This window comes from Girardinichthys multiradiatus, chromosome 17 (genome assembly GCF_021462225.1).
Source record: "Girardinichthys multiradiatus isolate DD_20200921_A chromosome 17, DD_fGirMul_XY1, whole genome shotgun sequence".
Taxonomy (NCBI): domain Eukaryota; kingdom Metazoa; phylum Chordata; class Actinopteri; order Cyprinodontiformes; family Goodeidae; genus Girardinichthys; species Girardinichthys multiradiatus.
Genome location: NC_061809.1, coordinates 19,267,727 through 19,281,344, shown reverse-complemented (window position 1 = coordinate 19,281,344; position 13,618 = coordinate 19,267,727). Strand labels below are relative to the sequence as shown.

Sequence of the window (13,618 nt, the reverse complement as noted above, 5' to 3'; positions counted from 1 at the left end):
GTGTTATTTGTCTAAAACAGATTTTTGTATCAGTTTACCACAAAAGAAAATGTATTAATATTTTTTATTTTATACAGGAAACAATCTTAAAATAAATCCAACAGTATATCTCTCCACATCTAATTGTGACATCTTGTGGTTTAACACTAAAATCAACCATGGTTTAGCAGTTGTAGGTTCCTTTTGCTTTGCATACAAATGCTGCAAAACACCCCGACAGAAGTTTTTCTGATTTTCAGCTGAACATTTGTCATTTCAGACAAAAAGAGTTCAAAAATAACTCTTGTTCAGGTTTTAAATGGTAGTCAGTAAGATCTTTCAAGCAGAGAAGTCATTTATCAGTTCTTTGGATCTTCTGAAGTAAATACTCCATTTGCACGTTGAAGTTTGGCTGTCCTTTCTTGGTCTTTTTGCTCAGCATACGGAACGTCTCAATTTTCTTTTGCTTGTATCTCTGAATGGCTTCTTCTTTCTGCTGCTTGTTCTTCAGGTACTCCTGGAATTATATTAGAAATACAATAAAGAAAATCGGTCACAAAACATTATGTGAGAAGAAACAAGAAAGAAAAAGCCTTCACCTCTTTCTTCTGTCTTCTCTTCTCCTGGATTTTCTCAAATTTCTCCATTGTCTGCTGGTAAGAGGTCTTGCTTTGCATTTTTTTTCGCATGCGGTTGCTTATTGGCAAACTAAAAAGAAATAAAATCAGCTTTATAGATTATTTTTCAAAATTAATTGGGAATCCACATGAAATTGTCTACATACCATTTTTACTGACTTTCTTAAACTTAAAAAGGTATGTTATATGTATATATATTTTATTTATTTATCTATTTGTGTACAGCACTCTGGGCTAACTTGCAGTTTTTTTTTTAATGTGTTTTATAAATAAGTTTGTTGATCATTTAGATCTTTAAAAGAATAAAACAAGAAAAATCTTACTGTTGTGTTTAACAGTTTTATCTTTTATGTCTTTTTAAGTGAGCAAACTTACTAAGAGCACCAAATAATTGCCTCTTTTCATTTATAGGATAAATTAAATAATCAGGTTTTAGTTAATTCTACACTATATCCTAAAACAGAGAAACTCCCGCTTGCCTACCTATGGTTTATTTGTGTTATGACAGAGAACAAATTGTCACCTTTCTTTCTCGGAGGCTATTGCTGGTTCAGGGTTCCCAGAAACAGAATCCGTCAGCTCAGATCCTCCGGTAATGCCTGCATCAACGCCATCAGCATCATTTTCATCTCCATCTTTGAGCTGCCCCTTAATCCTCAGTTTGCTCCTGTTCACTCTGTTTGCCCAGGCTTCATTCCTCATTTTCTCAGCCTCCGCAAGGTACAGATGCTTGAGGTGTTCAGGGTACTCCTCCTTGTACACCACTTTGGCCTTGGGGTTCTTCTTACGCTCCCTTCGCAGCAGTTTGTTGTACTCATGTTTGACTTTTTCCTTTTTCTGAAAAGCAAACCCTTGACCTGAAGAGAAAAACCAAAAAGTTGATCATATATTAAAATGCCAATCTGATGCTCAATTTTGACAGTTATTTAGGAAATATTGTTGGGGTTTGACTCAAACTCAATGAATAGTTTTAAAGCTTGGATCTATAAAAAGTTCCTAGCAAAAACATTGACACACTTAGCCATGTTACATTCATAAACCTCAATGTATTTATTGGGATTTTATGTAATTTAAGAGGCAGTGTGGACTAATTGTGAGGTGGAAAAGTATACATTGTTTTCAACGTTTTCTTGCAGATAAAACAGCAGACAGGTCAGGGAGAAGGTTGTGGAGAAGCTCAAAGCTGGGTTTTGGTTATAAACCCAGCTTTCTCATAATCCCATGAGAAACTTTTCAATTCATCGCCTGGTGATGAAAAGTGCACAACAAAACTGCAAACCTGGCAAGAGATAGCTGTACACTTGAACTGAAAGGACAGGCAAGGAGGCATTAACCAGAGAAGCAGCCAAGAGATCCATGGCCGCTCTGGTGGAGCTGCAAAAACCCCAGCTCAGTTGAGAGGATCAGTTATCAAGATGTGGCCTTCATTGGCAAGTAGCCAGAAAAAAAGGCATAAATGTCCTATTTGTAGTTTGACCCCAGCCATGTAGGGGACTCAGCAAACATTTGGAAGAAGGTGCTCAGTAAGAGTCTACAACATTTTGGCCAGTATGGTGGTGGCAGCATTAGCCAGTTTGCTGCAACATACCTGAATTACCTCCTCAACATGTAATCAAGTTTTAGAGTCTTTTAAATTAGCTTTTTATTGGATTCAGGCGTCTAAAAGCTAAAGGACACAATCCCTAGAGGACCTGTGATTGAAACCCCTGATTTAGATCACAGAACATACTGTGTTAGACTGGCCCAGTCAAAGTAAAAGCTTAACCCAACTGAACATCTGTGGTAAGACTTGTAAATGTATATGTTAACAGATGCTCTCGATTCAATCTCAAAGAGTTTGAGCTATTTTCTAAAAAAAAACAAAAAAAGAAAAACACATTCATAAATCTGAAGTCGGTGGCTATAACGTGGCAAAACATGGAGTATAAATACTTTTTCAAGGCACTGTAATTATGCGGGGTATATTATATTTTACAAATTAGTATGAATCGTTCACATTGCCCAACAACTGCTAGCTAATAAACTAACTAACAGAATGGTGGAAAACAACCCCGTGTAAAGACAGACCTACCTTCTCTAACGCTGCCTTCAAATATTTTGTTGTGGGGGATCCACTTCTTCTTCTTGTTTACCCCACCTGACACTTTTCTTTCTTTCCTAAAATTGCCATCTTTAATTGGAGCTTTGTCATGTTTCCTTTTCTGGTTCGTCGGCGCCATCTCAACATCAAATTATAACGAAAAACTGTTAGTTTTTTTACTCCTGCATGCTTTTTTAGCTAGGTATTCTCACGCCGCATGCTGTTTTCCTGCTGACGCTGCGTGGTGACGTAGGTCAACCAGGCAGGAGGAATCGATTACGGAACCACAATAAAAAAAAAAAAAAAAAACTTAAATACATTTTTGAGTTTTTTCACAGAAATTAATTACACTTCAATATTCTCACAATTTTATATATTATGTCTTAAGATAATTATTGAGTCGTTTACCAAAGCTCACTAAAGTTAATTTTCGGCATAACCTTTATAATGCTTAGGATGGGAGATAATTAATTGCAGCTAAAATGTAAAAAATAAGTATGCCTGATTTGTATGCTCTTTATATAAGTAAAATATAAAGGGAAAAGCATGAAAAACAGCTTTAGGTCATCGACTAGTCTTTTCGACTACTAGTGACTTGGTTTACGTAGTCGTCAGTAGGAAACAGTACACATGCCTTTGAGAAGCTCCTCTTTAAAGCGCTGTTCAAAATGAAACCCTCCTGCTACAGCCTCACAGAAATTCAACGACGAATAGATGAAGTTAAGCGCTTTCTGTCGGTGACTCTCGCCGTCGCTAATGCTCACACAGTCGAGTTTTTCACCCACGACGTGTGGAAGCGGTTCGTTGCTGTGTCGCCGCAGGAGGTCCTGTCAGCAGTCAGTTCCGGTAGTGACCAGCAGAGGGAGTCACAGCACAAAGAACTGGGTAAATACAAAGACCTCAGGGAGGAAAACAGTACATGGCTGACAAAAATATCCACGCCCCTTTAATTTTCCCTCACTTTGTTACTTTACAACGAAAATGTGAAATTGATTTTATTGGTGTTTTTAGTGCCAACTTGTGAAATGAATGATGATGTTTTTTTTTTACAAATATAAAGCTTATAGTTGTATCCAATTGGATAGGGAGTGGTCTGCAAAGCAGTCTTTCCATAGATTTATGTCTAAACTGACTCGGGTCATTCTCACTCATGAATACACACTGATCTAAACCATTCTATTGTACCTTTAGCTGGATGGTAATTGTCTTGCTGGAACAACCTTTGTCTCCAGGCGTTTGCAGCATCCAACATGTTTTCTTGCATAATTGTGCTGCATTTAGGCCGCTTGGAAAAGAACTCCAGAGATTCTCCATCCATATCTTTTTTATTAACAGATAGTTGTAGTATTCAATGAATTGTTAACATTAGGGATTGATTTACAAATACACAATAAAATCAACAGACAAAATCATTAATCCCAAATGTTTGGATGCAACCATTATCATAGCAGCTCTAGCTAGGGCATTATCCATTCCCCTTCAAATGTAATTCTCATATTTAACTAAAAATAGAAATCCAAAATCTTTCCATCACTTTGTGTCTGTGTTTCTCTTCTTTAACAGACCATTCCAAGACTACATTTGGGTTTTGCGTTAATTCAAACCGCCTGGTTGATATCCATGAGCTTCTAGAGGCAGCCAAGGCCCGATCCCTTTCAGGCCTCGGAGTGTGTGTGAGCAGGGATGAGCTGCTGCAGCACCTCAGAGGCAACGAGTTGGATTCTGTGGAAATCGGTGGGGGAGAATGCACCTTTACACTGCTTTATTCTTAGAAAAGCAAGAGAAGATTGTCCAGAAATGTTCAGCTCACATGATAACTGTTCTACATATTGGGGGCACATTTTTAGACTTTCTTGAAAAAGTAAACATGGATATTTCTTTGTAACACAGCTACTGAACTGGAGCCAGATGAGTTTATGAACTCAAAGAAATCCCATGAAGTCCAGTGCATGTCTAAGGTGGTGGCCTGTCTGGCCCGGCATTGTGGAGTCAAACAGGTAGAGTAACAGTAATAACACTGCAATTTCATCTCGGTAGTGACTTAAAATGTAAAATGGGATAACTTTTTTTATGTAAACACATTTTCTATAATTCTAAAGGAAGCAAACATTGTAAAAATATCAATTAAATTTCAGGTGATAGATGTGGGGTCAGGGAAGGGCTACCTGAGCTCCTTCCTGTCGCTGCAGTATGGCCTTCAAGTGTTCGGCATAGATTCCTCCAGTACTAACACCCATGGTGCTCAAGAGAGGAACAGAAAGCTCAAGAAGTTCTCACGAGCATACCACAAATGCACAAAAGCAGCATGGACACAAGTGGAGGCCCCATCCTCACGTCAAAAGGAGGTGGTTGAAATCAATCCTGAGCTGAATCAGGACAGGGATCCTTTAGCAGAAAGTGGGTGTCAGCAGGAAGAGAGGGTGTCAGTCAACGCTTCACCAGACACTGAGTCAGAGCTAAATCTAGAAGCAGGGGAGCTCTTTCTGAGTGCCCTATCAGCAGATGTGATTCAGCCTTCATCCCCCAGAGTTCCTCCAAGTCAGCTCAGTGCTGAGGAGAGGGAAAGGAGAAAGAGAGAGAACCTGGAGAAGAAAACTTGGACCAGAGCAGAGGGCGTCAATGGTGTGTTTTCACCTCTCACGTCTTATGTCACAGCACAAACTGAGCTGCGTGAGCTCGTCACCGAGCTGGAGGTAAGGAGGCACAAAAAGGTACATTTTGAGAATGCATTTTTTCCCCGTGATGAACCATATGGTGTGGTAGCAAGCTTGATTCCCACAGCAACTTCTGAAATTACAGCGGCCAGACTGGATGCTGTGCTGGATGTACAGCATGTCATCATCAATAAATTCTTCCATCTGTCATAATGGGGTTTTCTTAGACTGAGATACACAGCCACGAGGACAAAGACAGCATTTTAACAAGTTTATTTAGAAACACAGATAAAGGTCGGACTGGAACCAGGGCTGGAGCTGGTGGACAAATGCGTGGGGTCTCTGAGGGATAAAGACAGAAGCTGGTAAACGCTCTGGGTGGAAACGGAGAAACTTTGAAGGTGTTCTTTTAGATGCTGACTTAGAGGGGTGGGGTTCTTGGCAAGACCGGGGGAAAATAAGTCCTTCTCCACAGTGGCTTGAGGCTGACAGGCTGTGAACATTTTTTTTAGGATGAAGTGCTTCATTTCTTCTCTTCCAGGAAACTTCACTATGGTTGGAGAGTTTTAACGTTGGAGGGTGGACAGGCAGGTTGACGGGTGGTTCTCAGGTGACTTCTGAAAATCTGGGCTTGGAGTTGGAAGCAGAGAGGAGACTCAGGGCTGAGGTGTCAAAGCTGGAGTTCCAAAACTCCTCTGAACATGACACGAGTGAAAACAGAGACCAGAAATGTTCCACGACTTCCTTCAGCGAAGGGTGATCTGCAAGGCAGGGGGAGAAAAACAAGGAGATCAGAAAAAACTGATTGGAAGCAAGACTGCAGAGAAGCAGAGGTCTAGCTGTTACCACGCCAAGTGAGAAAACGAGCTGATGCCTCCCTCTGGGTTTCCACTCCATAAGTAGCCCAGCTGATTGCTCTCAGATGAGCAACACCTGTGCAGCAGCATCTGCCAGTCACACCCTGCACAGAGAACACAGCACACAAACACAGCCTGCATGCAGCCTGTACACAAACCACTGTGGACATGACACCATCGATCTTCACACTTCCACCTATGCCTCATACTGTCTTCTCTCCACCAGGAGGCTGTCGTGGTCGGCCTGCACACGTGTGGAGACTTGGCTGCAAGCACTCTGAGAATGTTTGCGGCCAAGCCAGAGCTGTCTGCAGTCTGTGGCGTGGGCTGCTGCTATCACCTACTGTCTGAGGAGTTTAACCTGGATGGACTGGGTAACCACACACACTGACACATTCAAAGATCTGAATAAATGCCTGGGACCAAGCAACACTTTGTTACCCTCATAAAACATCAAAATGTAAAGAAAACACAAAATACCTGTTTTGACAAGTTTCATAAGACCATTTTCAAATAGAAAAATGCATATGTATAATTTGTAGTTAGTTCTTTTACTATAAAAGAAATTGTCAATTTTTATAAAATACAAAAACAATCAAATCAACAGCAATACCAAAACAACCGTTCCTAAATTCAAAAAGACAACATTTCAGACAGTCCAAGGTCAAGTCATGCTAAGCTCCACTTGATCACCTATTTCCATTTATTTTTAATTCTGATCTCTGTTTAGACCAGTTGACCCTTACCCGATATGAGAGGTTATGACCAAGACAGAATAACAATAAGGGACATTTCTTTACAATAGACTACATGTAGATTATAGACAATAACTTGAAACCCTTAGATGTCAAAACGGCTCGACCTAGAGGGTACATATTGACGCATGGTTGATAGGGACCATCCTGAGGCAGATGGCTCAGTCTCATATCTTAAAAACGTTGGCGCATGAAATGACTAAAACTACAAACGGATGAAAGGACCAGCAGTAATCAACAGCAAAATAGAAAGTTGCATTATACCATCCTAAACAAAAAAATAACAATGTTTCAGATAGCACTGACTTTCAGCACAAATTTACAATGTTTCATTGAGTACGAAAACAAATGCACCTTATTTCAGAAAGCACAAAAAAAAAAAAAAGAAAACAAAATACAGGTCCCATAAAAAAAAAATTTAACACATTTCACAAAACAAAACCAAAGGTCATCCAAAAAAAAAAAAAAAAAAAAACCTATGCAAAACAATCAAACAAGTATTGTTTTGTTTTTGTATTTTACCCTAGGGCTCCTGTACTCTGGTCATATCATGACTGAATTATCACCTTCCCTCACTCCCACACGCCACATAAACATTTCAGTGTAGATTTTGTTGAAAATACATTGAATATTCCACAGGGGGTCAAAAGATTGAGCCAAGTTTCAAATCTGGAGATCATATTGAGCTCCAGGATTCAACTGTTGGAGTCCTTACAAGGGATTTATGGATTTTGGATGGCTGCTGAAAGTTAGATGTTTTAAAACCTTTTTATTTAGAAAGGAAATTGATTGATAGGAACAGACTGGGCAGCTTCTCTGTATGCAGGAATTCATTGTTACTGTTAAAAAGGTTACTCATCTTTTGCACTCAGGACTCTTCTCGATGCCTCAAATTTGGCAAAACATAGCATCATAGACTGATATCATCCAAGTGTTGTTTAGTCCTTTGGTTTCTAGATTATTAGGTAAGACCTTGCCCGCATGTGCCTTCATGCTATTACAGCGGCCTCTCTCAACATCTTGTTAACAGCACGACTTTCCACACTGAAGTCATCAGATCCCGTCCTGACATCAGAAGCCAGGAGCAGAACGTGATACTATGACAGCCAATTAAAAGCAATCCTTTCCACGCTTTGCTTCTTTCTAACTAAGGCCTTCGCTTATTCTTGCAGTGTGGGCTGCAGGCCAGCTCCCATGGTGGCCCACCTTATCATAAGAAGGAATTAGAAAGTTGAAACATTTCATCGCACAAGCCAGTTATATGTTTATTTAGTTTGGAATTTATGCAATTCCTTTTAAATGCATTATCCAATGAGAATACCTCATGTGGAATCAGGATGGTATTCTGTATCAGCAACAACACCTGTTCTCAAAAGATAACAGAGATCTTAACTTTTTCTTTGCATTTGGACAAATTAGGCATAACATTATGTGCTGTGGAATCTGGCACCAAGAGATTAGCAGCAGATCCTTGTTTTGTAATGTGGGAGCTCCATGCTTCATATTTGTTTGTATAGCACATTCCACGCATACCTGGTTGGATTGAGATTCTTGAAATGTGGATGCCAAGTCAATATCTCAAACGTATTGTTCTTTTCAAACCATTCCTGAACCATTTTTGCTCTGTAGGCTTAATATGCTGATAAAATAGACCACAAACATCAAGAAATATGGTTTACATGAAAGAGTGTACATGGTCTGCAACAATGCTAAGGTAGGTGGTCAAAGTAACATCCACATGAATTGTGAGACCCAATTTTTCCTACCAAGACATGGCCTAAATGATCCTACTGCTTGCCCTGGCCTGGCTTTTTTTCCATAGTGTATGCTGGTGGCTTGTGTCCCCCAGGTAAGCAAAGCACACCAAACTGGCCATCCAAAGAAATTTGAAAGAAAATGGGATCCATCACCAGGCCATGTTCTACCAGTGTTCCATGTTCTAGTTTTAATTTCCACTTGCCTATTGCTGAGTCTTTCAGTGGTAGACAGGAGTCAGCATGGGCACCCAAAATAGTCTGCAGCCAGCCCCACGTGCGTCTTGTCGATCTTCCGCTCCATTCTTCCCTCACTCGTGAACAAGACCCAGAGATACTTAAACTCCTCCACTTGAGGAAGGAACTCCCCTCCAACCTGAAGAGGACAAGCCACCATGTTCCGGTCGAGAACCATGGCCTCGGACTACCATGGCCTCGGACTTGGAGGAGATGATCTTCATCCCAGCCGTTTCACACTCAGTTGCGAACCGCCCCAGCGCATGCTGTAGGTCTTGGCTAGAGGGGGCCAGCAGGACCACGTCATCTGCAAAAAGAAGAGACGAAATCCACTGGTCCCCAAACCCCCAATATTGTTATGCTTCATCAATGTAATTAGAAAATTAGATTTAACAAGTAACAAGCAATTTCATTTTAGGTCATATGTATACAAAATATAAAGTAACAGAATTCTGTTTGTATTCAGAACTTCAGAACAGCGGATCACCTCTCACATCTGTTGACACCCAAACAGCCTTGGCCTGTGAAGCCTGTTCCCTGAAATATTCACAAATATTCACTGCAGCATCCTGATAAAAGTTTTGCAGCATACACATCACGTCTTCTTGATGGAAAAAAGTTAGTACTTAGCATGCGAGTATAACCAACTGGATTCAGACATGTTGATTTGTACTTGCAGGTGTACACGGTGCCTGTGTACCTGCAGCTGTAAATAATCCATCCTTTTAACCCCTGAATAAACATTAACAAGAACAGAGTGGTGGTGTCATTTCCAGCAGGTCAGCTCTTACCCTTTCCTGGCTACCCAAGCCCACCACATTCCATGTGGTCTCATTTAGTAAGCTGGGCTGCCTCCTAAGCAGTTGGTCATGCAACTCCTCTACCACAACAAGCTGTCACATCAAGGTTATCCCTAGGTCCATTTTAAACCAAACAAAAAAATCCTGCATTTGTGAACATGGTGCCAAAAATAAACATAGTTGGCTAGAGAGGCTTGTGCAGATGTGAAGACTCAATCTTAAACCTCATTGAACTTCCATGTATCCGAGTATCTGTTTTGCTATGCTTTTAACATTCAGACAGGGGGAGGGGGCTTTTTCTCTTCATTTGATTCTAAGCCTCTGTGTCAGCAGGTTATATGCTGGGTGGAGGGGGAAGTTAACATGGCTGCTAATGTGATTGTGTGTCCAGAACAGTTTAACCTGACCACAACCTTACATTAAAGAAGCATGCTATTAGTGCCTACTTACATTGCATCCTTCGGCATACGTTGTGCCTTGCCCTCAGTCACTGACCCCTTTTAGAAATGACATGAGAAGAGTGTTAGGCTGTCAAGTAGTAACACCCACTACCCTCCCATTTGAACTCTGTGCTTGAAGGCTCTTAAAACTCCCTTGGTTAAAAATATGTGGTTCATAATTCTAAAAACTTCTACAACTGCAGACCCACTGTGAATTCATTTTTACATATGACTTGCCCTGAAATTGCTTAATTCGGTTTGGCTCGTGCGTTTCATAGTTGTGCATACGCTTTAATGCAGATTTGCAGTGTATATACTTGTATGTTATACACCTCAGGTAGACTATAAATATTATTAATCCAAGTTTTAAGCATACATGTTTTAAGCAACAGTTTGCAAAGGGTCACATTTTTTTGAAAACGTTAGTGCGGACAAATCATTCAGACTCCTGATTAAGACAACTAATTTTCCTTCTTAAGTCTGAGTAGTGATTCCGTTGGAGAAACACATTATGTAGAATCAAGTGGATAACAACATTGACTTTCAACTTTTGGATGAAATGAACCAATATTTTTGTGTGTGGTATAATTGCTAAGATTCATGAAATAAATCATAAATAAATAAATAAATGAATCATAAATAAATAAATCATAGCTATACTATGCTGGTAAATGAAAACACTGCATTGTAAAGTAACTGTACAATTTACAGTGTCTTGCAAAAGAGTTCACACTTGAACATTCCAAGTACACACCTGTATTGTATTTTATTGTGATTTCATATCATAAACAAACATGAACTAATTCATAACTGTGAAGTGGAAGGAAAAGGATTCATGGTACATTTTTACAAAAAAAAAATCTGAAAAAACAGATATATGATACTTCTAAATAAAATCCAAAATGAAACATTTTGTTCTACCCGCAAACACGAAAAAATCACACTGGACATAGCCATGGATACACCAATCCCACAGTGCCACATAGTGTTGGCAGCATTATGCTGTAGGGAAGGGAATGCTTTTCACTAGCAGGGATAGTGAAGCTAATCAGCATTGACTGGAAAATGGTTGGACCTAAATACAAGTAATCCTGCAAGAAAACCTGTTAGTGGTTCTAAAGCAAGGGTCTCCAACTCCAGTCCTGGAAAGCTACTGTCCTGCAGCTTTTAGATGCATCTCTACTCCAACACACCTGAATCAAATGAATTACCAGGCCTCGGTAGAACCTTTATGACATGATGAGGAGGTATTTCAGTCATATAATTGAGGTGCTTTTGAGCAGGGAAACAACTTTGCAGGACAGTAGCTCTGCAGAACTGGAGTTGGAAACACCTGTTCTAAAGTAATCACTGAATACAAATGCATGCCACACTTTATTTGTTTCCCTTCTGCTTTACAAATATGTTCTACTTTATGTTGGTCCGTCACAATAAATTCCAATGAAATACATTGAAGTTTTTAAATATGAGAGTTTTGTGTACTGTCATGTCTTTTACAAAAGAAAGACAAGTATCATAATTCCTGCCATTCAGCATCACTTCAGGCTACACAAAAGTGCATAGATGCAAGCTGGAATTTTGCCCGTTTTAAAGCAGTATGACACTAGTGGAAAACCATTTTAGAGAGGCCAAATGTTCAGTCAGCGAACTCTGAGTTTATCTCTGTCTGTTCCCTCACAGAGAAACCCTTGCAGACTGTGTGCGGTTTCCCTCTGAGTCAGTACCTCCGCAATCAGTCCTGGTTCTGCGGCAGAAATGCCAGGATGTCAGCATGTTTGGTGAGTGCGATGACACAAAGAAATGTGTGTTGTCAGGCATGTCTTTGTTAACAAAACCCTCAAGCTGACAGTTAAGAAGGATGACGGGCCAAGACAGTTTTCATGACCCACAGATGAAGCCAATACTTTTTTAATTATTGTGTTATGGGGCTGTGGGTACAGGTCTGAAGTCTGTTGGCTGGTAAGTAGGGATTCAGTTCTTGTGGTTGGGGGAGGAATAAATGTTCAAAGGTGGGTACCTGAGTAAGTTTGACATTAGCGAAACTATTCTGAGCAGACAATTAGCAAGGGGAACTTACGAAATGCAAAGCCTGGTACACCAAATTTCACAAAAGACCCATGCAAAATGACCTTGCGATGTTATCTTTTCTTAGCTTTCACTTGAAACTACTTAGAGCACCATTTGGTAGGTCGTTGTGGTATACAGCTTAGCTCTGTTGTGCTCATTAAAAATTATACACTGCTCAAAAAAATAAACACTCAAATAACACATCCTAGATCTGAATGAATGAAATATTCTCATTGAATACTTTGTTCTGTACAAAGTTGAATTTGCTGACAAAAATCATCAATGGAAATCAAATTTATTAACCAATGGAGGCCTGGATTTGGAGTCACACACTCCTGGTGTACTGGCCTGTCTCCTGGTAGCGCCTCCAGGCTCTGGACACTACGCTGACAGACACAGCAAACCTTCTTTCCACAGCTCACATTGATGTGCCATCCTGGATGAGCTGCACTACCTGAGCCACTTGTGTGGGTTGTAGAGTCCGTCTCATGCTACCACGAGTGTGAAAGCACCACCAACATTCAAAAGTGACCAAAACATCAGCCAGAAAGCAGAGGTACTGAAAAGTGGTCTGTGGTCCCCACCTGCAGAACCACTCCTTTATTGAGTGTGTCTTGCTAATCGCCAAAGATTTCCTCCTGTTGTCTTTTCCATTTACACAACAGCATGAGAAATTGATTGTCAATCAGTGTTGCTTCCTAAGTGGACAGTTTGATGTCACAGAAGTTTGATTTACTTGGAGTTATATTGTGTTGTTTAAGTGTTCCCTTTATTTTTTTGAGCAGTGTATATTAAGTCAGGAAAGAAAACTTTTTTTGTTGTTGCTGAAAACGAATCAGAAAAGTGCTTCAGAAAAGTATCAGTTCTAGGGTTTGCACATTTATGCATCCTGGTTAATGCTGCTTTTTTTATTTATTGTGTGCTGTTTATTCAAACAGATTTGATTGAGTTTTGATCGCATTAGGCAGGATGAATATCAGGTTTTGAAATGATTGATCGCAGTCTTATTTGTTTAAGAACAACTGCATATACTTTTTGGGAGCCTCCAAATTTGTGGAGGAGTCAAGATGAGGATTTTAAAAGTAAACATCGAACCGACTGCTGAGCTTGGTGGCGGGCAATCATGTTGAGGGTCTGGTGCGTTGCATGGATGCCAAGTTTATTTAGCTACACCTCCTAGTAACAGCCAGGTGGTACAAACAGACTAATTCTTTCTAATAAAAAAAAAAAAAAGAAATGTAGGCATTTGTCATTTACAGAGCTTTTTATATTAACTTGTCAATGTCTAACTTGTTTAGTACTAGTTATTTAGAATGATGTTTTATTGTTTGGCTTCAAATGCATTTGTTGTGAAAGT

At 39.9% G+C, this 13,618-nt stretch overlaps 2 protein-coding genes and 1 long non-coding RNA gene across 4 annotated transcripts in view; 1 reads left to right on the top strand and 2 right to left on the bottom strand.

The window, feature by feature from the left end:
* Nucleotides 1-50: 50 nt before the first annotated feature.
* Nucleotides 51-2,963, bottom strand: ccdc59 (coiled-coil domain containing 59). The gene is made up of 4 exons (XM_047389745.1): nucleotides 2,689-2,963; nucleotides 1,141-1,474; nucleotides 579-687; nucleotides 51-496 (listed from the first exon to the last, which is right to left on the bottom strand). Exons 1-4 carry the CDS (start codon nucleotides 2,834-2,836, stop codon nucleotides 332-334), a joined length of 756 nt encoding a protein of 251 aa, XP_047245701.1. The 5' UTR covers nucleotides 2,837-2,963; the 3' UTR covers nucleotides 51-331.
* Nucleotides 2,964-3,110: 147 nt separating this feature from the next.
* Nucleotides 3,111-13,618, top strand: part of mettl25 (methyltransferase like 25) — a 30,974-nt gene continuing 20,466 nt past the window's right edge. For both annotated transcript variants that reach the window (XM_047389740.1, XM_047389739.1), the window contains exons 1-6: nucleotides 3,111-3,582; nucleotides 4,261-4,431; nucleotides 4,588-4,694; nucleotides 4,833-5,390; nucleotides 6,435-6,582; nucleotides 11,875-11,972. In XM_047389740.1, the coding sequence (XP_047245696.1) occupies nucleotides 3,366-3,582; nucleotides 4,261-4,431; nucleotides 4,588-4,694; nucleotides 4,833-5,390; nucleotides 6,435-6,582; nucleotides 11,875-11,972 (1,299 nt within the window). In that variant the 5' untranslated portion in view covers nucleotides 3,111-3,365. The remainder of the gene's footprint in view (nucleotides 3,583-4,260; nucleotides 4,432-4,587; nucleotides 4,695-4,832; nucleotides 5,391-6,434; nucleotides 6,583-11,874; nucleotides 11,973-13,618) is intronic.
* Nucleotides 5,610-6,494, bottom strand: LOC124882984. The gene is made up of 2 exons (XR_007042052.1): nucleotides 6,198-6,494; nucleotides 5,610-6,112 (listed from the first exon to the last, which is right to left on the bottom strand). It is a non-coding gene; the product is annotated as an uncharacterized LOC124882984 (long non-coding RNA).

What these genes read in the sequence shown, in the direction of transcription:
- ccdc59 (XM_047389745.1), bottom strand. Translation starts at nt 2,836, where the DNA reads ATGGCGCCGACGAACCAGAAAAGGAAACATGACAAAGCTCCAATTAAA. An exon ending in TGAAGGCAGCGTTAGAGAAG is followed by an intron (nt 1,475 to 2,688) that starts GTAGGTCTGTCT and finishes TTTTCTCTTCAG; the next exon opens with GTCAAGGGTTTGCTTTTCAG. An exon ending in AGAGAAGACAGAAGAAAGAG is followed by an intron (nt 497 to 578) that starts GTGAAGGCTTTT and finishes ATATAATTCCAG; the next exon opens with GAGTACCTGAAGAACAAGCA.